At 34.3% G+C, this 21,841-nt stretch overlaps 1 protein-coding gene and 1 non-coding gene across 4 annotated transcripts in view; both read left to right on the top strand.

The window, feature by feature from the left end:
- The first annotated feature begins 6,958 nt into the window (after window positions 1-6,958).
- On the top strand, window positions 6,959-7,030 carry Trnad-guc (transfer RNA aspartic acid (anticodon GUC)). Its single transcript has one exon. It is a non-coding gene; the product is annotated as a tRNA-Asp (tRNA).
- Window positions 7,031-10,078: 3,048 nt separating this feature from the next.
- The window catches only part of LOC106056470 (WD repeat-containing protein 3-like), a 29,142-nt gene continuing 17,379 nt past the window's right edge, over window positions 10,079-21,841 (top strand). Inside the window, exons 1-11 of one of the 3 annotated variants that reach the window (XM_056033998.1) lie at window positions 10,079-10,097; window positions 14,773-14,966; window positions 16,166-16,375; window positions 16,583-16,701; window positions 17,157-17,334; window positions 17,524-17,649; window positions 17,982-18,083; window positions 19,343-19,440; window positions 19,784-19,919; window positions 20,788-20,978; window positions 21,363-21,456. In XM_056033998.1, the coding sequence (XP_055889973.1) occupies window positions 14,796-14,966; window positions 16,166-16,375; window positions 16,583-16,701; window positions 17,157-17,334; window positions 17,524-17,649; window positions 17,982-18,083; window positions 19,343-19,440; window positions 19,784-19,919; window positions 20,788-20,978; window positions 21,363-21,456 (1,425 nt within the window). In that variant the 5' untranslated portion in view covers window positions 10,079-10,097; window positions 14,773-14,795. Of the gene's footprint in view, window positions 10,098-10,496; window positions 10,666-14,772; window positions 14,967-16,165; window positions 16,376-16,582; window positions 16,702-17,156; window positions 17,335-17,523; window positions 17,650-17,981; window positions 18,084-19,342; window positions 19,441-19,783; window positions 19,920-20,787; window positions 20,979-21,362; window positions 21,457-21,841 lie in introns of those variants that run through there. The other 2 variants (XM_056033999.1, XM_013213252.2) reach the window with 2 other exon arrangements.

Genomic DNA, 21,841 nt, shown 5'->3' on the forward strand with positions numbered 1-21,841 from the left:
AACCTGCCAGTAGATGGAACTCGGGGGACAACCTTCGTGTACCTCAAGAGAGTGAAAACATATTTTTAGTTACTGACATATTGTTTAGGCAATGGCTATTTAGGCCATGTCGATCATATATATGCCATGAATGCTTTGTTGTGCCTATTTAGGGCATATTGTGTCAATTCATGCCATGTTGTGCCTATTTAGGGCATATTGTGCCAATTCATGCCATGTTGTGCCTATTTAGGGCATATTGTGTCAATTCATGCCATGTTGTGCCTATTTAGGGCATATTGTGCCAATTCATGCCATATTGTGCCTATTTAGGGCATATTGTGCCAATTCATGCCATGTTGTGCCTATTTAGGGCATATTGTGCCAATTCATGCCATGTTGTGCCAAGCCCTTGCGATATGGTGGTGAAATTAAACTCTCTGCAATAACTTCATGGTACCGCATATATACTGAACTATAATGTGGACATTTCTCATAAACAAGAATTTGTTACTCAATAGTGTTCAAGCCCTTTCGGAATCCCTAGCAATGACCATGCAAGCTCTAACTAGGAGTAAGGAGCTGGCTACCTAGCAAAAATAAATAGTAAGAAAAATATAAATTTCTGTTCCAGTAATATCTCATGAAGGTCATGATCGAAGGGAGACGCCTACCTCCCTTTTTGCTTTCCATATTTCCAATTTTGACAATTTCAATAATAGTTTTGTCATTGCTTACGCTAAACCAAACTACAGATCATTTTGTATTATGATATCTAATACAAGTTTTTGTCACAATTCAATATACATAAAATGTTCAAAATTTTTTTTTGGCTACAATCAGCATGCATATGTAGATAATTGTATGCCCATTCTACTGTAAGCTCTCAACCGATCTCACTCTATGCTAAACTCTCTATACTTAATTCTCTACTGTCTCAGAATGTCTTCTAGTACAGAGTAAGTGTTTCGTAAGACTTTGACCGGCAACTTAAAAAAAAAAAAAAAGCCGTACTTGAGACTCAAGGCCTGTCTGAGTTGGGGCGGACGGACACTGTTGTAACCGATAAATGAGGTCTCCTCTTACAGTACGGCGCCTAGCTGTCGCCACCGCTATTAGCGTTGTGTCTTTTTTACGCCCTGCGTGGCTTATCTCTATCACTTATCTATCCTAAGTACCCGATCAGATTAAAGCGATGGCAATACGTCTGGTGGGTGACGACTGCTGGTTGGGTTAATCTAGGACTTGAGTCATGCCAAAGTGAGACAATAAATAAATACGACCTATACAATTAGATCTATCTGCTCTCAAATCTACTCTCTAGATCTCTGAGGTAAAACAATAAGAACAACAAAGAAACAAAAATAATAATCAATTGTGTATCTGGTGAGGACAACATAATGGTTCGTATACGCTGCTAGAGTGAAAGAAAGACTCTACCGCCTTTAAATTAAAAAGAGATGTACATCAAATGAAGTGTGTTCTTTTCTACTTACGTCCTATTATCAACAGGACCGGGTTTGGAAAGAGGTGGGGGTTAGGGTGAAGACGAAGCTACATTTTGTGTTCATAATTAGTTATTAATGTAGAATATACTTTTCTACTTATTAATATTTTAACTTATTCTTATGTTGTGTCACTTCCACCCCGTACATCCCTCCTAAAAAAATAAATAAATAAATAATTAGCGCATCAAGGAGGTCTACAAAAACATAGAAGACATGTGTTCATTTAAAAAAGGTTGAATGTGGACAGTGGAAAACTGGGACTTTACCCGACCACACCTCTACATACACTGTGACCAAACCATACCGAAATGTGTTCTAAATGTCAGGTAGACAAGTAAATATATTTATTATGTATTTGTTGTACATTGTTTACCTTGTACCATTATGATGTTTATCGCAAGGGTAAAATGAAATATGAGTTTTAAAAAATATATTTCGTGACGACAGTCCGGACTGTATATGTTTCCTTTTTTTTATATTTTGGTCAATATTAAATATTTCTAAATCTATTCTAAACAAATATGGTATGACTCACATAGAGTACAATAACTTCAGATAAGTGCACAGAAATTAAATAAAATGATCAAAAGTCCAAATTTAGTTAATCTTTTGAGGTATGATATCTGTGTCATCCATCACATTTCATTTTAAGTACCAATTTTTATTTTTCACCTTGATTGGTTCTGTAAACTTAAAAGTTCTTAATTCAGCCAACTCAGCACTATTAGGTACGATTGTTTCATATATAAGTGGCTTATTTAATAAAATAACTTAATATTAACTAAATATCAATCGCTTTTTGTCATTATATGTCTTTCTTTTTTTTAAAGGAACTCCTGGAAGCTATATGTTAAGTTCTGCAAGTTATATGTTAAGTTCTGCAAGTTATATGTTAAGTCCTGAAAGTTATATGTTAAGTCCTGCAAGTTATATGTTAAGTCTTGCAAGTTATATGTTAAGTCCTGGAAGTTATATGTTAAGTCGTATGGAAAAAAAAAACACATGTAATTACAATGCGCCAATCTTATAATTTTGTGCTGGAAATGGAGTAGATATTAGTAAAGAGAACAAGGAAAGTACCCTTTCAGATCAAGGAATATATTAAAATCAGGTGTTGTTATTGGTTTTAGGATACATTCTTTTGGACTGTGCACACAGTTTATCTTCACTGTTGCATCCCAAATGCACATATAATGTATTTATATTGATATCCGTGGTAATAGTCTACAGTTACTAATGCTACACTAATTTTAAAGATCATTTCATTTTTTCTTTTGAATGACTGACTACTTAGAATGGAGTATCAAGCGCTGGTTAGTCTGTAAGCCCAACTTCCCCCACTTTCCCCAGCTAAAGCAAGTACAAGATTTCTTGGACTGGACACATACTATTTACAGATTTTATGACTCTTCTGGTAATAATGTCTTAGAGTCATGAAAAAGACTAGATTGTGTGCCAAAGAAAGTCCCAAACTTCAGACGCATTAATCAAACAAACTTTTGATCCTCATCGGCGATCATAAAAAAAGAATAGTCTTCTTGTGTGATTGCGAATTCTCTCCCTTAACGGTGTGATGTAACTGGGTCTGGGGATGAACTGGGTCTAATAAAACCAACCAGCATCACTGCCTGGTTTTGACGGGACCCTAACAGAACCGATGTTTTCAAACTATTATGTCATACATCTAATGTGTCTACAAAGTTTGAGTGGTCAATTATTCGTTTTTAGGTCAGTCGATCTTCAAAAAAAGTTATGTATTTTTTCAAGAATTTTTTTTTTATTTAAGAAAATTTGAATTTTGCCAAACACTTATTGATTAATCATCTTTCCAAATCATATCAAGGTATCGATAGAAATGATAGGAAAATTATCGACTTCTTTCGGCGCTTCGTTATATGCAAGTTTTACGCAATACTTATAATATACATCGGCGTAGGCCGGAAAGCCCATAGAGTTAAAAGAAAAACGCGGACTTTTTTTTTTTCATTCATATTTTTTTAAAACCTGAGATTTACCCCTTATGAAAAAGTTAGATCTGCAAACGTCAAGGGACCACAGTACTTATTATTTTATTTGAACATTTTTTTCCTTTTGTTACGTAACAAATCTTAACTCTTTCCATCATTAGTTTCCGCCTTGTATATAATCTTTCCTTTGCTCAGTAGTATCTCACTATCTCTTTTTTTAAATTAAGCTTCACTAACGTTTTCGTTTATCAAAAAATGTTTTATTTGGTCTCGAATCCAAGAGGCATGCAGGCTCTTTTTATATAAGACAAAGTCAAGTTGATAAGATCAAACATTAATTGAATGAGTTTAAAACAACGAAGCTATCGTCAATTAGGAGAGAAAGAGTTAAGACTTCCCCTCACCCTTTGTAACAAATCCTATCCTATTTGTACACTCCCCAACCCTTTAGCCGTTATGTTTATGTAGTATCCCAACGTTCCCTCACAATGGTGATCAGTTGTGGAACCTTTTCCGTTACCATGGCATCCTGCAAGATGTAAGATCTTCCTTTCTGAAGGAACATTCGTAACGTAAATACAACAACATACAAAATAACTCATTAAAAAAAAAAGAGATTTTAAACTACATTATGGAGCTATTTAGTCCATTTTTCCACTGTTCTGATAATCAATTCGAATGAAGTAAAATACCAATCAGTGGACATACGGTTTTTACTAACAGACCTTCCACCAATAAAACTTTATTGCTGATTGATATTTGTTCCTATAAGTCCATCAAAGGATAACACGTCCCCGGGCAAGCTTCGCATCCCATGTGGTCTTGTTTGAGAGTCACCGTTCCCAATGACCATCCTTGATGCCGCGCTAGACATGGGAACTGGACGTAATCCGTGGCGAGCAGGTCGCGGAGGAGATGTGGAGGGGCAGAGAGGGGTGGTGGTGGTGGTGGATGCTGTTTTCTTCAAAGTCCGAGGCGGTGACTTATTGGAGCGTGTTTTATTGCCCCGTGGTCAGACGCTGGACAAAGACGTCTTGTTGAGGCGGGGCGGGTGGAAATGTTTAATCAGATAAACTATTAGCTTAGGATTGTCGGGGTCAATGTAACTTTTGTTTTGGGATGGGCCCTAAGAAAATGTGGCCCGTTGTTCGATTTCCGCAATCTATAGAGGATGTCATCAACCAAAGTTTTCCAATATGGCAGAAACAAAAGGAACTTTCAGTATTATCATCCTTTACAGGAAATCTCGGAGTTTGCATTTCCTTTTATTTACAGATAAGAAATTTTTAAGAGGGAGCCATCTATTTATCTTTTTCTCAACATCTGTAATCTAAATATATTAAAAGTTTTGTTCATATTTTAGTTACATATATATAGGCTGTATATATCTATCTATTTACAATTATCATTCTCCACCGGCTAATTAAACGAAATAAGTATATTACAAATATCTGATTTATTGCATTATGATAATTCGGTTTCTATTGAGATAGAGCCTCATAAAGTGTTTATTTTTGCTTTTGTTCACTTTTGTTTTCGAAAATTATAACAGAATCATAGACATATATGTCTAGGAACAGAATACACATACACGAGAAACTGTGATGTTTCAATTTCATTCTTTAAAGAGTTTTTTTTTTTTAAATATAATCTAGTCATTTAGAGTTAATAATCTGTAATCTGTTTGTTTGTATATCACATATTTTACATTGTTACATTATAAAGACTAAAAAAGGCAGTTTTCTTAAACTAAAGTTATCATAACTTTCCTCTTAAGATAAAATTTAAATTTCACAGTAAATTGAACGGACCATATTTTTAGGTCTTGGGTTACACATAGGTACAATAGGTACAATGCAAGCAAATGAACATCGCGAGTAGAAGAGTAACAATAATCAATATCTTCAAATCCTGTCATTGTTAAGATCTCGTCATATCACACACTGTATATTATTACTAGTTAAGTCAAGTCTAGTTATTATCGTATCATTTAATCACTCCTCGGTAGTATAGTGGTAAGTATCCACGCGGGAGACCGGGGTTCGATTCCCCGCAGGGGAGAATTTTTATTTTGGCAATAATTTCTGTGTAGAGGTATAGATTTGTTTTCTTTGCATTGAAAATTCCATTCCATGGACTGACATATGATACTAATATTTTGACTCTTCTGTAGCTGGCGCAGCAGAAGTGTACATCTCTACGTCACGATGTAAGTTTTGGGTGTCTGATCAGAATCAAGGCTAGCCAGTCTGTGTAACCATTAGAACTGATTGATAATCCGGTGTATGCACATCGGTGTTGGTGCAAGGAAATAGTCTATCCTAACATTTCAGCCATGTATTTTGCTCTGTTTCAATAACGAGGCGTCTAATCAGTCTCCTTCCTAAAGAATCAAACAAAAAACTAAATCATCTTTCTTTTTTCACATCCATTTTTCGAGGTCCTAAATTTCATAACATTCGCTCGTTTTTTTTGTTTCTGATGGTCTATAAAGGTCAGTGAAAAATTGAACGTTTAGTGAAGATGTCAAAAACAACAACAACAACAAAAAAATGGTGAGAAAGATAATAAAGCCGACTGTTTAGGGGTGAATTTTTACAAAGCTTACATCAACTCACTCTTTCTGCCTGTCTGTATATCTGTCAAAAAGTTTTTACATGTTATTTCTCCCACACCCAATCTTGGATCAAGTTGAAATTTTGCACAATTATTTCGTGTACCTGACAACACAAGAATCAATAAATAAAAAAACAATTACTTAATTAACTATTGGTAAATAATTATTTTGTTTGGTATCTTGAACAAGGCAAAGAAATCGTACTTGACAGATGTGGTGATATAAGTTGAATTAGTCTCCTTGAGGACTCTTGAACCCTTAGTAAACATTTTATGTATTAAAAAAAAATCATGATACCCCCTTCCTCCCTCCTCCTTTCCCAACTGGTCCAGACAAGTGATAGGATCAGAGCGCATTGAGAAAGCTAAAAGCTAAACAAAAACAATTGGTAAAAATATTTCTATCACACAGATGTATTATGTCTAGGTTGATAGCACCAATTCACCAAAACGAATGGTCATGTGATAATAATAATAAAACTACGGAAAAAAAAACTGTCACGTAATAATCATTCTTGATTACAATTAAATTGTAATTTGTGTCGAAGAGACAGAGAATCACGTGGCTCAATGTTGTTTGTTTACGATTGGTGAATGAAGTCCAAGACTGATTTAAACACTTAATAGAAGATTTTTTTTAAAATATTTATTTATTTTTAAATGTTTTTATTTAAAAAGAAAACAAGAGAGAGGGAAAGAGAGTGAGAGATGGAGTGAAAGAAAGTCACAAGAGAGTGAGAGAGATGACAAGAAAAGAGTGAGAAGAAAGTATATATATATATATGTTATGTGCAGTTTATACCGGTTTGTACACAATGTATTGGCTTTACATGTACAATGATGTTGAAATGATTTGTTGACTCAAAATAACTTTACAACTACATTGTATCCTCGGTAGTATAGTGGTAAGTATCCCCGCCTGTCACGCGGGAGACCGGGGTTCGATTCCCCGCCGGGGAGGCCATTTTTTTTTTTTTAATTTTCATAAACATCTAAAATGAAATACCTTTGTGCTAGTTGTCTGGAATTCTATTCCAACAATGAATCTGCATCATCGCTTGAATGTTAGTGCCACCAGAGCGCAACCCAGAATCATATCAACGTCATCACGTGGTTACACGGCCTGCTGCGTGTACTCATTTTTTTATATATATAATAATATAGATGTATATATAGGAGGCCTCGCCTCGCACATGACTCAGAGAATTGTTGATTTTAATGACACAAAATGTGAAACGTGGATCAAATCTCAAACACATCAAAACTCTGTGTCTCTGTGTCTACTCGCCTAGCTCTGTGTCTACTCGCCTAGCTCTATTATGTCTACTCGCCTGGCTTTAAGTCTCTACTATGATTCACAATGTATTCGCGAATGTTTAGATCTACTCTTTAGACTACATATACCATGTTAGACGACCATTACTTCTTCCTTTTGGTGAAATGTTAAAACGTTATTTCTTGTCTGGTGATGGTGAATCGTCCATGCAGCACCTTCATGATATCGGCGCTCTATTTGTGTTGATTTAGATCTAGATGCAGGTGATACAGGACAGTTTGTAATTCATTGCGTATTTTTTGTTTGTTTCGTTTTTCTATTTCATTTGGGGCCACCTTATTCACTTCACCCAGGGCCACCTTATTCACTTCACCTAAGGCCACCTTATTCACTTCACCCAGGGCCTCCCTATTCACTTCACCCAGGGCCACCTTATTCACTTCAACCAGGGCCTCCTATATTCACTTCACCCAGGGCCACTTTGTTCATTTCACCCAGGGCCTCCTTATTCAACTCACCCAGGGCCACTTTGTTCACTTCACCCAGGGCCACCTTATTCACTTCACACAGGGCCACCTTATTCACTTCACCCAGGGTCTCCTTATTCATTTCATCCAGGGCCACCTTATTCACTTCACCCAGGGCCACCTTATTCACTTCACCCAGGGCCTCCTTATTCACTTCACACAGGGCCACCTTATTCACTTCACCCAGGGTCTCCTTATTCATTTCATCCAGGGCCACATTGTTCACTTCACCCATGGCCTCCTTATTAACTTCACCCAGGGCCACTTTGTTCACTTCACCCAGGGCCTCCTTATTCACCTCACACAGGGCCAGTTTGTTCACTTCACCCATGACCTCCCTATTCCCTTCACCCAGGGCCACCTTATTCATTTCACCCAGGGGCCACCTTATTCACTTCACCCTGAGCCACCTTATTCACTTCACCCTGAGCCACCTTATTCACTTCACACAGAGCCACTTTATTCACTTCACCCAGGGCCTCCTTTGTCACTTCATCCAGTGCCTCCTTATTCACTTCACTCAGGGCCACCTTATTCACTTCACACAGGGCCACTTTGTTCACTTCACTCAGGGCCTCCCTATTCGCCTCGCCTAGGGCCTCCAATTACCTAAAGCCGGCCCTGCTGGCCTATTTAAAAATGACTTCTTAGTAAGCAACAAGCTTATAAAACAATGCTTGATTAAAATTAGTAATAGAAATAATGTACGTGTACTGTTTTAGTTTAAAGCTTGGAAAACAGAGGAACACAAGAACCTAATTGAATAAATATCTATATCGTCAAAGTCAGCGTTAGGGACCATCTCTTCAATCGCACAGACATGGGGCGACCATTGACCTTCAACACTTCACGAATCTCTCATCGTTTGATTGACTAAGGGAGGTAATAAAAACAATGTTTAATGCAGTATATGCAATTGAGGCATTATCTTTAATATTTATACTAATAGTTTTTACCTTCATTTTATAATAATCTATAAAGCAGGAAATGGAAATATTTTTCGCTGCAATAGAAATGCGGGAAAATTGAACAACTGGTTAAAGTTATGCAGAGGATAAAATATTAAAAGAATTAGCCACATTTAAAGATAATTCTAAAGACATTTAATGCCAATAAAACAATACATGGTATAGACTATAAATAGCATGTTGTATCTGATTACACCTGTTTAAATGAGAAATCAAAGTAAATCTTCTACTGCAGAGGCCTGCGAAAAAAGATGACTATTGGCATCTGCAAGGGCGTAGCTAGGAATTTTCCATCTTTTGTGGGCCCGGGGGGACCTGGCCTCTTTGAGGGCCCCTGCATTTTCGTAATATTTAATGTAAAAAAAAACACTTCCCCTCAAGGGGGATTTTCAGATTCTCCCCCTCATCCCCCCCCACCCCAACTACGCCACTGGGCATCTGCTCTGGACGTGGTAAAATATGTAGATCTCGGCTAGAACCCCCATACCAAAGTGAGATACTGAAGTCATCCTTAATTTTTACAAAGCTTATATCAACTCACTCTGTCTGTCTGGTACAAATCTTGTAAACACGTTATTTCTCCCACTTCCCATTCTCGGATCAAGTTGAAACGTTACACAATTATTGAATCAATGGCAATACACGAATCAATGAAATGAACGAATTATTTGATTCGTTTTGTTGTATACAGAAAAAGGGAGATAGGTTTTGCATTATTGAGTGATATAGCAGTAATTGTGCAGTTATTTCTCTTATAAAAGCTTTTTAAACAAAAGTATTTTGCTTGTTTTGATCTATGACAAGTTTTATTATTAAACTTAATAAACTATTCTAAATTTAAGCAAAAGAACTGTGACGCTTACAGATATAAGAGGCATTATAAAAAAAATCTATTATGAGGAAGATATGCAATATGTGGATCCGGTTTGTATTTTAAGGCCAGGCCCGATATTGATACGCACTTCATCATTGCTTCCATGTTGCTCGAAAAGCGACAGGAGCTACAAAAAATGTTCTACAGGGAGTTAAACATTATCATAGTTTGTTTGCATTATCACGATTACACCCCTTGGACAATACATATAAAATACAAGACAAAGCCAAAAAGAAAGAAAGAAATAATATCCTCGTGGTCTGCAAAAAGTGTATCTGGCTTTTTTTTTTCCCGCAAAGAAGACGTCAATAGAATGGTGGTGCTTACAGCGGAGCAGATTTCACTGTCTTGACGTAAGACGAGTAGACTCTGACTGGCGAAGGTATATTAAAATGTCTGTATTAAAAGTGCTTTCAAACCGATCTTGCTGAAGACATCTCTTGCGAAAATAATATGAAAGTTTCTACTGCAAAGACGGAAGATAAAACAACGTCACTTAATGTAATAATTAAGTCAAAATTTAAGTTCTAAAACAATGGAAATAAATTATATTTAAAAAATAAAAATTTAATAGGCCTACTGATCTCAATCATTATAACTGCAGTGCAAATTCAAAAGAAATTCATGAAAAAGAGACTACGCCCCCTCTCTTATTGCTAGCACGTCCCTGTGGAGAAGGCACACAACCATCCTCCAGATTGAAATCAATAGGTAAATATTGATCTATTCAAATTCAATAGATCCAAATCACATCCAAATAAATATTGTTCCAACATTTTAGCTGATTTAATTTCTTTAAAAAACTTGGATTCCACCGGAAATGAAGTAAAACACGTTTAGGCCACTGTTTACATTTTTTTGTGGTTGTTTTATTTGTTGTAGATCTATTATTTCTATATCTAGATCTATATACTATATAGAGTCTAGAAATAATCTTGATCTTAAAATACGTAAGTTATAAAGAGTGAAGATATGAAGTTTTGTTGTGCTCCTGATGAGCCTAGATCTATCTGAAATCTATCAGTAGACTCGATACTCATGATTATCATCATAATCATGTCAATCATGATATCATCTGTCTAGATTTCTAGATCTAATCTTTTTTTTTTTATCTTATTAACTTATACTTATTATGAATGATTTGAATGTTATCAGTTATGTTAGACTAGAATTATTAATTTAATTTAATGATCATAATAAATAAATAATCATAAATAATGATAATTAAATTAATATTAATAATCATTAATCTAGAATCTACCACCACCAAGTGTGAAGTCTAGAGTCTAGTTACTAGTTAGTTCTAGACTTGGACTGTCACGACACTAGCCTCACTAGAGCCTACTAACTACTAGAGGACTAGAAGAGTCTAGAGTAGTCTAGACTTAATACTCAAATACTGTGTAATTAGTGTAATCACTGTAATAGTGGTTGCCTTAGCCCTAGGCCCTAGCGGGACCTAGCCCTATCAAACCCTATGCCGCCTAGGGCCTAAAAATGTTTGTAAAATGTTTTGGATGTTCATTCAGAGTTGAAGATAATTACTTCCTAGACTAGTCCAAACCTCCTGCAGGACAACGGGGGATGGCAGCGGGCAGGGTTTGAACCCAGGACTATCAATAAATCTGAACAACAGTCCAGCGCGCAAACCGCATGACCAGGCATCCATCCATAACTTAGTTTACTTAGTCTAATTAACTAGATTACTACTAGAGGAGGCTCTTATAGTTTGAACACCCCATCGAATTCTCCTTTTTGAACGGGTCGCTTTTTTTTTTGTTTGTAATTCATTTGTTTTTATGTTTGGAGCTAAAAACGACGTTTCGGGAATGTGCATGGCCAATTTTAGATAAGTTCCGGTAATTTTGTTCCGTTTTTCCAAAGCAGATGGCAGTTATTTAGATTCTCTGTAACCATGTATGTTAAGCTGTTGTTAAGCTGTTGTTTTAACCTCCCCCGGCAATTCATACCCATATAAGGGATGAAGGCTATATCATGAGCCTGTTTGATCGTAGGCTGATGGGTATATCAAAATAAGCTTCCAAACATCTTTAGAAAGACATTCCAATCACATTTATACCGTTAGCTATTAAATAAACTTAAGGGGGGTGTCCAAACAAATAATTATGAATTCAGCTCATTCTCCTTTTTGAACACAGCAAAATCGTATTAAGAAATATTATTGGGATTAATAAATCTATGATTTTTTCAATGAATAAACATGACCTAGATAGAGATATCTAGAATATATAACTTATGAATGAAAGAAAAAGTGTGGACTGCTAATTTAAAGCCAGAGACCATGCCCACTGCATGTGATCACGCACGATAAGCTGGCGGTGAGGAGAGGTATACACTCAGCGAGTAGTGGAACAAACTATCCAACAGGCAGTGGAGGGAAGGGGGAGAGAGTCATGAAAAGAATTATAAGCATCTATGGGAGGGAGGGGATGTTTAGGTTTCACAAAACGAACATCCAAATTATGAAAACAAGAAGAGGGTCCTAGGATGGGAGTTAAAAGAAAGACAGAGAGAAAATACAAGTAGCCTAGTAGAAAATATCATGTTTATTAAATTATAATAATTAATTTATAGATCTACAGTCTACATAGATTTATTTCTGTCTGTTTCTACAACTAGATTATATAGAAGGTATTTAAATAAATAAACTATATACGATATATATATATATATATCGTATATATATATATATGGAGAGAGAGAGAGTATATGAGGAAATAAACTATAAATACACAATGCAAAAGTGAATCTACTTCTTTTACTACAATCTAAATAATTTTTAAGTAACACCGATATAATTTATTAGCAATTACATAGTGGTGTTCAACACCGGTGCTCACTGTTCAACTAAAGGAGAAAGCCCAAAAACTGCGTTCAAAATAGGAGCATGAGGTGACCCAATTTATTTTAAAATAAAATCTTGACTATGGGTGGTAATACAAAGGAACACAGCTATTTTTATAGTCCTTTAGTTGCAGAATAAGAATCTGCTTTCAGTTTTTTTGTAAGTTAAACCTTCACCAAATAAAAAAATAAAATAAAAAATTGACCTAGTTCCAGAAAGTTGGTGTTCAGTTATAAGAATCTACCATAAATCTAAATCTAGAATTCTAGATAATCTAGTAGAATCTAGATTCTAGATACTAAGATCTATCTACTATCTAGAGTCTAGAGGAGGCTCTTATTCTTATATTTTGGACACCCCATCAAATTCTCCTCCATTGAACGCGTCACTTTTTTTTTGTTTGTAATTCATTTGTTTTTATGTTTGGAGCAAAAATCGACATTTTGGGACTTGGCATGTCCAATTTTAGATAAGTTCCTGTATTTTTGTTCCGCTTTTCCAAACCAGATGGCAGTTTTTTAGATTCTCTGTAACCATGTATGTAAAGCTATTGTTTTAACCTCCCCGGCAATTCACACCCATAATGGGATGAGGGCTATATTATGAGCCTGTTTGATCGTAGGTTGATCGGCATACCAAAATAAGCTTCCAAACATCTTAAGAAAGACATTCCAATCACATTTATACTGTTAGCTGTTAAATAAAAATAAAAAAGGAGCTGTCCAAACAAATATTAATGAATTTAACTCATTTTCCTTCATTGGACACGGCAAAATCGTAATAAGAAATATTATTGGGATTAATAAATCTATGATTTTTCAATGAATAAACATGACCTAGATTGAAATATCTAGAATATATAATAATTTATGAATGAAAGAAAAAGTGCGGGCTGCTTATTTGAAGCCAGAGACCATGCCCACTGCAGATGATCACGCCAGGTGAGCTGGCGGTGAGGAGATGTATACACTGAGCATGTAGTGTCACTACCTATCAAACAGGCAGTGGAGGGAAGGGGGAGAGAGTCATGAAAAGAATTATAAGCATCTGTGGGAGGGAGGGGGTGTTAAGGTGTCACAAAACGAACATCCAAATTATGAAAACAAGAAGAGGGTCCATGGATGGGAATTAAAAGAAAGAGAGAGAGAGAATACATGTAGCCTAGTTGAAAATATCATGTTTATTAAATTATAATAATTAATTTATAGATCTACAGTCTACATAGATTTATTTCTGTCTGTTTCTACAACTAGATTATATAGGTTGGCATATATATATATAGAGAGAGGCAATATACTATAAATACATATTGCAGAAGTGAATCTACTTCTTTTAATACAATCTAAATAATTTTTAATTATAATTAAGTATTATTTTTTAGCAATTACATAGTGGTGTTCATTGACTGTGCTCAGTGTCCAAAGAAGGGGAAAGCACAAAAACTGCATTCAGTATCTGAGCATGAAGTGACCCAATTTATTTTCAAATAAAATCTTGACTATGAGTGGTAATTCAAAGAAACACAGCTATTTTTATTGTCCATTAGTTGAAGAATAAGAATCTGCTTTCAGTTTTTTGTTTGTAAGTTAAACCTTCACCAAATAAAAAAATATACTAAAAATTTGACCTAGTTCCCAAAAGTCTGTTTTCAGATATAAGAATCTACTGTAGTAAAAGTTAGATGACTAAGACATTTACTGAATCACATTCAATCACATTGGTGATTGACATTGTGACATTGCAGTCATGATTTAGTAAAGTAATGTCACACTAAATTCTCATTTGACTTGTCTTCCTGTGGAAGTGGAAGTTCCACTTCTCACTTCTGCCATATTTATGCTATAAGCCGAATTGACAAAAGTCATGAAAATAGCTATACAACTAACAAACATTCTGGTAGTAAAGAACTTCAATAGTGATATTTAAGTTATAATGCTGTTCTGTTATACTAAATGTAGACACTACATATATATATTTAATATAATATAAATAATAGTAATAGAATAATACAGAAAATAAGTTCAAATTAAACTAAATGCCAGCCAAAGACAAGAAGATGTAACTCATTCAGCCCATTGCTTTAACTTTTAGTTGGTTACTAACTTTGCAAACTGAATAACTTTTATAAAGCTTTTAAATCATAATTTCAAGAAGAGCATTACAATATTACATGTTCTTGTTTGTCTTGCAGTTTGTTGTGAGGCTTTCATAGTCATGGGGCTCACCAAACAATATTTGAGAGTTTGCCCTGGCCCTGTTTTTGGTGTGGTAGCTAGCCAACGCTCCAACATTATCAGCCTGCCTGGAAGAAAAGAAAAGTCATCCAGATGTGTTGTTGGTGCTTGTGAAAATGTTTACATTTATGATCTAACAACTAAAGAAAAAGTAACTATTTTAGTTATAAAATTGCATCATTTGGTTCATTATACTAGATTTATTTATTACTCTATTTTCCTAAATGTTTATATATTTATGTATTTGTTATTATTTATTTGACTTTTTTTTTTTATCTGTTGTAAGTTCCTGACTTAAACTTTTATTAAGACTTAATAAACAAACAAGTCTAGGCTTGTTAAAGAATTAAAGACTTTGGGAGTTATATAGGAAAATAATGTGTTTATTAAAACAATTTAAGTAAACTACAAGTATCATTGTAATAAAACAAGCTCAATAGACTTATTTTCTCCATAAATTCACATATTACTCTTGTAAACCATTAGTTCTGTAAGATAGTTTTAATTTGCTATAGGGATGAAAAAACAACCCTGAAATATATATTTGTTTAAGAGCACACATTTTGGTGGTAACATTTGAATACATGACAACAGGATTCAGAAGAAGGAAATTGATAATAATAAAAGAAAACATAGGTTCCTAATCTCAGAGCTAGGTATTGATTTCCAACTTATATATAAAATGCAGGGTGGACTTGATTGTACTAAATCTAGTTAGTAGTGGACTTTTTTTTTTTTGACTTAGTCTTAGTTTTTCCATTCTACTTGAAATAGGTACCATCACCATAAAGTAAGGACGATCCCAGTGTGAGGTATTGAGCTCTGATAGTTATTACTTACTTACAACCCACCACCATTATTGAGTATAGGCTGCCTAAAATAGATCTACGTAGTCCCCTGCCCTGTGCTATCCTTTCCATCTTATTCCAGGTGTAACCAAACTTTAATGTGTCTGCATCTAGTTTTCATTGCCAGGTGCTTCTAGGATGCCTTCTCTTTCTCTTGTCTTGTGAGGTTTCACTTTGATGCCTGCCTTGTAATGCTAGTTGACGATTTGTACAAAGTGTGCCCAATCCAGCCCCGTCTTTTCTTTATGCTTTCTTCTTCTACAGGAGTTGGTTGGTTCTTTATTAGTAACAAGGAGACAAGATACACATATTCTAGGAGACAGGATTCACATATTCTAGAAAAGACCAAAGAAACAAATTTAACAAAACACATATTGAAAAAAATAAATAAATGTTAGTATATTGAATACATGAGAAAGTGACAATATCTTTTGATTATGTTTAAATATTGAATTATTAAAAGTAGTTTTAAAATAATACTTTCATTTTTCTGTCTTCAAAGGTATTGACTCTTGCTGGTGAGAAGTTTGAAGTCACCTCCTTAGCTAAAAGTCCTAAATCTGAACACTTAGCTGTGGGCTACATGGATGGCAGTATTCGTGTCTTCAATATGGACACATGCCAGTGTGAAGTCACTTTTCAGGGTCACAAATCTGCTGTGACTACTTTATCCTATGATACAGATGGACTGAGATTAGTTTCTGGATCAAAAGTATGTGTAACATTTAATGTCAACATTTGTTTTTAAACAAAACTGCTTTTTTTTATACTACAGTGATAACCAAATTACCACTGTGCAAATAGTAGATTGCTTTTTTTATGGGTTTAGAGCTCCATTATTATTTTGTTCTTGACTCTGTTATTTCTATTTGAAATTGAATCTCTCCCTAACAAGTTGACCTATTTATCTTGTCTGCAGGACACTGATGTGATTGTCTGGGATGTTGTCAGTGAGTCAGGTTTGTACAGACTGAAAGGACACAAGATGGAGATAACTCAAGTTTTGTTTCTGAAAAACAGAGATATACTTGTATCTAGGTCAGTTCAAACCAAATTTCAAACCTGAGTGCTTCTTACATGTCTTGCAACATACTACACAGTTCTGTATAGTGCTTGTCAGTATTTGGATTAGGTTTGAATTACTGCTACTGTTAGGAGAGCTTTTAAATGCTTAGCTTAGTCAAAATTATGTGTTTAAGATCTGTATATTAATTTTTACTCCTTTTAATATAATAACTATCAAATGTATCCTGTCAATCACACATGCATGGTTACAAGTGCAAAAATACCAGAGTCTGCAGCATTTTCAAACTATTGCTTGTTTCATTGAATTTTCACCATCTGCGATCCACGACCTCCATGAGAGCCTGTCCTATGCTTTTTTGTTCCGACTGATGGTGTCAATTTCAAAGTGCTTCATATCATGCATACATATTGTCACATTTGCCAACTTTCTGATTGTAGCTTGATTTATTTTCTTTTTATTCTCTTAGTTCTAAAGACACATTTATAAAATTCTGGGATTTAAAAACGCAGCATTGTTTCTACACTGTAGTTGGTCACAGAACAGAAGTTTATGGATTTCTTCTGTTGCGAAATGAAACAAGACTGGTGTCTGGATCAGCGGATAGCGAACTCAGGGTTTGGGAAATAAACTATTTGGAATCTCAGGTGAGTTAACCTCAAAAATAGCTTTTTTTTTTTTTGTTAAGACTCAATAATCTATGTATGAAATGAAAAACAAAAAATTAAAAATTCATCAATTTAGTTTAGTTTATACAAAATAAGGAATCTTTTATCCTCAACCTTGAACCAAAAGTTGACAAAAATGGCAATTTTTTTTTATTTTTTTTTTTTTAGGAACAAGAAATGGAGGTTTCTGAAAGCACTTCAGGGCCTCCTGTCAAAAAGCCAAAGTTGACTGAAGAAGATGAAAGTAGTTCTGATGAAAGAGATGAGACTGAGAAAGCAGAAGATGAAGCAATGGTAGGACACTTCTTCTATACTTAGACCAAATGGAGGTTTAGGAATCTTTGTGGACTCTTTCACAACTGTGTCTGCAAAGTATAGGCTGGTCCATTCATTTGATATTAATCATCTATTTTTTTTCTTTATTCTGTTGCTTATTTCCACCTAATACTATGTATTGTCAGGTGTCTGTGTTTATTAAATAATTTAATTTGTTAAATATCTAGTTAGTTTTATTATATTTTACAGTAGATGTACATATTTCTTTTTTTAATTATTTAAAAGACATCTACTTTGTAACAATGGATTGCTATAGAAGTTGACTCATTAATTGATTTGATTTATTAAAGAAAATCTTAACTTGCAAGAAACTTGGTTCAGTGATGAGACAGGGAAGGTCAAGGCTAGTTACAATGTGCACTGACCCTGAAGAAAAACTTTTATTTTGTCATGTAAGTAAAATATGCATCACTTTTTTCTATTGACTGGTATTCCATCTAGATTGCTCAAAGAACTAAGCCATAAGCTAGCACAGTGTTCAAAATACTTTTTCAGGCATGACTAAATCAGGGCAGGGTACAGAGGGACTGGAAAGCAGCTAATGTCACTCCCCCCCTATTTGAAAAATGAGAATTGGATCCAGAAAACTATAGACTAGTATCACTCATTAGTATCACATGTCAAATACTAGAACATATAATACATATAATGTCCTCACTCCATACCAACATGGCTTTAAGAAATATAGGTCATGTGAAACTCAACTAATAGGATTAATTGATGATTTTTCTAAGGAATTAGATAATAGTGAGCAAGTAGATGAAATCTTATTAGACTTTTCTAAGGCATGGTTCATTACATCAATGAATTCATGAATTCCAAACTGTAGTAAGTAATAATAAATGTCTCTAAATCAAAACCAATTATAATAGTAAACTCAGGTGAACCTCAAGGAATAGTCTTAGGCCCACTACTGCTTCTAATTTACAACTTTAGTTAGTCCAATATTAAAATATGCATCCTTTGTTTGGGACCCCGTCAACTCAAGAAAACACAAAGAAACTAGAACAAATACAAAATAGAGTGGTGAGATTTATAACAAACGAATATTTCAATTTGATTAGAGTAACACCTTTAATAAAATCACTTAAACTAAGAGACACGTCAGGACAGAAAAATAAAAAATAAAGTAGCTATAATACATAAAACATTGAACCATAATTTACAAATGAAAAAAAAAAAACCTACTGAAACACTCAGAAAGACACAAAGATAGAGGCAAATTTCTTATTCCATACGCTAGAAAAAATTTGTACAATGGAATGGGTTGTCTGAATCAGCCAGGAAAATCAATAACTAAAGAGAGTTTAAGTCATTGATTAACATACATGACTAGATTGAAACATGAAATGCGTAGGATGTAATTAATTATCTTCTTTTTTTGAAGTAACATCTTGTGTATATCATTTCCAGTCCAGGAACCTTGATCACAACTTCTGGCCATGTTTTCTGCTAATCCAGTCAAGGTTCTCTTGTAAACTTGATCACAACTTCTGGCCATGTTTTCCTGCTAATCCAGTCAAGGATAAATTCATGCTGATTTCATCTAATCAGTTTCCCCCCTTTCCTCCCCACCTGCTTACACCTTGAACTGTTGTTGATGAAACTGAACTTTTAATTATTTTTGATTTTATACTTTGACATTCTCTAGGGAAATGACAAAAATTTGGAAGTGTTTGCGTTACCAAGTGATGATGAGTTGAACAAACTTATAGCCAAGAGAATAAAAAAATTAAGGAAGAAACATTTGTGAGTTGGCATCTGCTATTGATAATTTATAATTAACCTTTAATAATTTGTGTAACTGGTTGAAAGTCTTTGTAAACCATTGTGAGAGTGACAAGTATTAAATCAATTAGATATTTCATCAATCCAGTTAACGTGATGGCTATTTTTCTTTAGAGGAAACCAAAGTTCTTGTTTGACTCTAGTGCTATAGTTGGCAATTTACATGTATCTGTTTTTTTTTTGTGTAGCCCACTTCTTTTTCTTCCTTAAAACTTTTTAGTTAGATACCTTTGTAATAATGTCAAGAGGAAGCAGTGTGGACTTTAACTTATTAAATACCATTATTTACTTTGCACTTTCTCAGAGAGTCAGGTGCTGAGGTGGACACCAGCAATGTCAGACTTCAACTGAATGACGAAATGAAACATTTACAGACGTTCCGTTTCTCATCTAAGCTCTGGTCAGTCCACATTTGTTCCGATACTGGACATGACCTGCGTGTATGTAAACAATCAAATCATTTTTATTTGTCTCTAGTATCATTTAATTTAATGCACTTTGTAGAATTTGATCAAATTATTTTATCTTTAAGACTAAGCTATCAATATTAAAAATAGGTTTCTGTTTAGCTGTAAATTGAAAAATTGACATGCTAGTTTTTGTTTTCATAGTTTGGCTTTCTCTTTTGAGAGTTGAGCATTGTTCATTTAATTTTGGGTTAGGGTTAGGGTTAGTTCTTTTCAATGATACATTGAAGTGACATGGTGTGTTGAAGTTGATGGATGTTTATATCTTTCAAAGTCAATCAACAGACAATGAATAGACATCCAACAATAGCATAAATTGCATGCTCTAAAACCACAGATGTAAATCTAAGTATTAAAACCAAAATGTAGCTTCACTGGCAATATGACATGATTAATAGTAACAGTGAACTATGATGAACCTTCATATGAACTTCAAGGAACCATGACATCTTGCCCTGTTTTTCTTTTATTGTCTCCCATTAAGATCTTTGTAAATACTGCAACTATTCATGACCCTTCCTCCAAATATTCTTTGAAACATTTTTTCTGCTTACCAGCAAAACTGTTTACATAACAACTTTTAAGTTTCATTGGACATCTTGAATGCAATGTTTTCTTTCTATTCTGACCTTAATGTTTTCTTTCTATTCTGGGCCTAATGTTTTCTTTCTATTCTGATCTTAATGTTTTCTTTCTATTCTGACCTTAATGTTTTCTTTCTATTCTGACCTACTTCAACCATTTACTGGACAATGTGGAGTCCCGTATATTTCAAAAGTTCTTTGTTAAATCTTTTTACACAAGCTTTCAGGCTTCAATTGTTATGTTCTTTTTGTTTCAGTTTAGTGCACTGTTTGCAAACAACAAACTAGAGACTGGGACATTCACTTATGCTAAGCATGAAATCAGTTTAAACAATGTTGTGGCTTACACACATACTGGACACCGTTCTGATGTTAGAACTTTAGGATTCAGTTCGGACAATTTTATGATTCTGTCTGCCAGCTCTGAGGAGGCCAAGTTGTGGAACAGGTAATAACAATTTATCTGTTGTTGGTTTGTTGATCAGAAAATCTTTGATTCATGTCCAGGTGAAGATATGGTTGTTGCTACTGACATGGTCAAATTTTAAAACCCTGATCTTATCTAGTTATAAATGTGTACCTTATTTTAGCTTTGAAAGTAAATCTGTTTTTGTACGAGATGCAATTCATTCATGTCAATCATTAAACACTGAAATGAGTGAACTCCCTTCACCTTCAGTGTAGAACCTAGTTTTGTAATTTAAATTGATTAATATTTGAAGTAAATTATTTAATAATTTTTAAGACAGTCACCAGCAAATTGACTGTTTGATTGACAGTAATCTCCCATATAGTTTTGACATATTTTCTTATTGTATTACTTACTTTACAGAGATACTCAACAATGTATTCGCACATTTCAATGTGACTATGCTCTGTGCAATATGTTTGCAGCTAACGACAAGCATGTTATTATAGGAACTAAGGTAAATGTTTTTTTCTTTTTCTTAGTTTCACTAGTACTTGATAGCGTTGTAATTGAACTTCAAAATACAAGAAATTCAGATTAATTCTTTTTCTAAATAGAAAGGTTCAATTCAAATGTAATAGCTTAATTAAGCCATATTAGCATCTGAACTAAAGTGAATCCTGAGTCTATTCTTGTCTTTCCTTATATGCTGCTATTTGAATTTGTGTAGTTACTTTTTTTATTACAGTTTTAAAAAGGTTTGACCTTTATAATACTCCTCATTTAACTAGAATTAGTTCAGTTGGTTAAGTAATTAGCTCTGTTTGCTTTAACTCTATAAAGTATTGATTGTTAGGATCAGATATATACAGGGGTGCCACTTTTCCGGAATAACCCGGAAA

The sequence above is a fragment of the Biomphalaria glabrata genome, chromosome 6, assembly GCF_947242115.1.
Source record: "Biomphalaria glabrata chromosome 6, xgBioGlab47.1, whole genome shotgun sequence".
Taxonomy (NCBI): domain Eukaryota; kingdom Metazoa; phylum Mollusca; class Gastropoda; family Planorbidae; genus Biomphalaria; species Biomphalaria glabrata.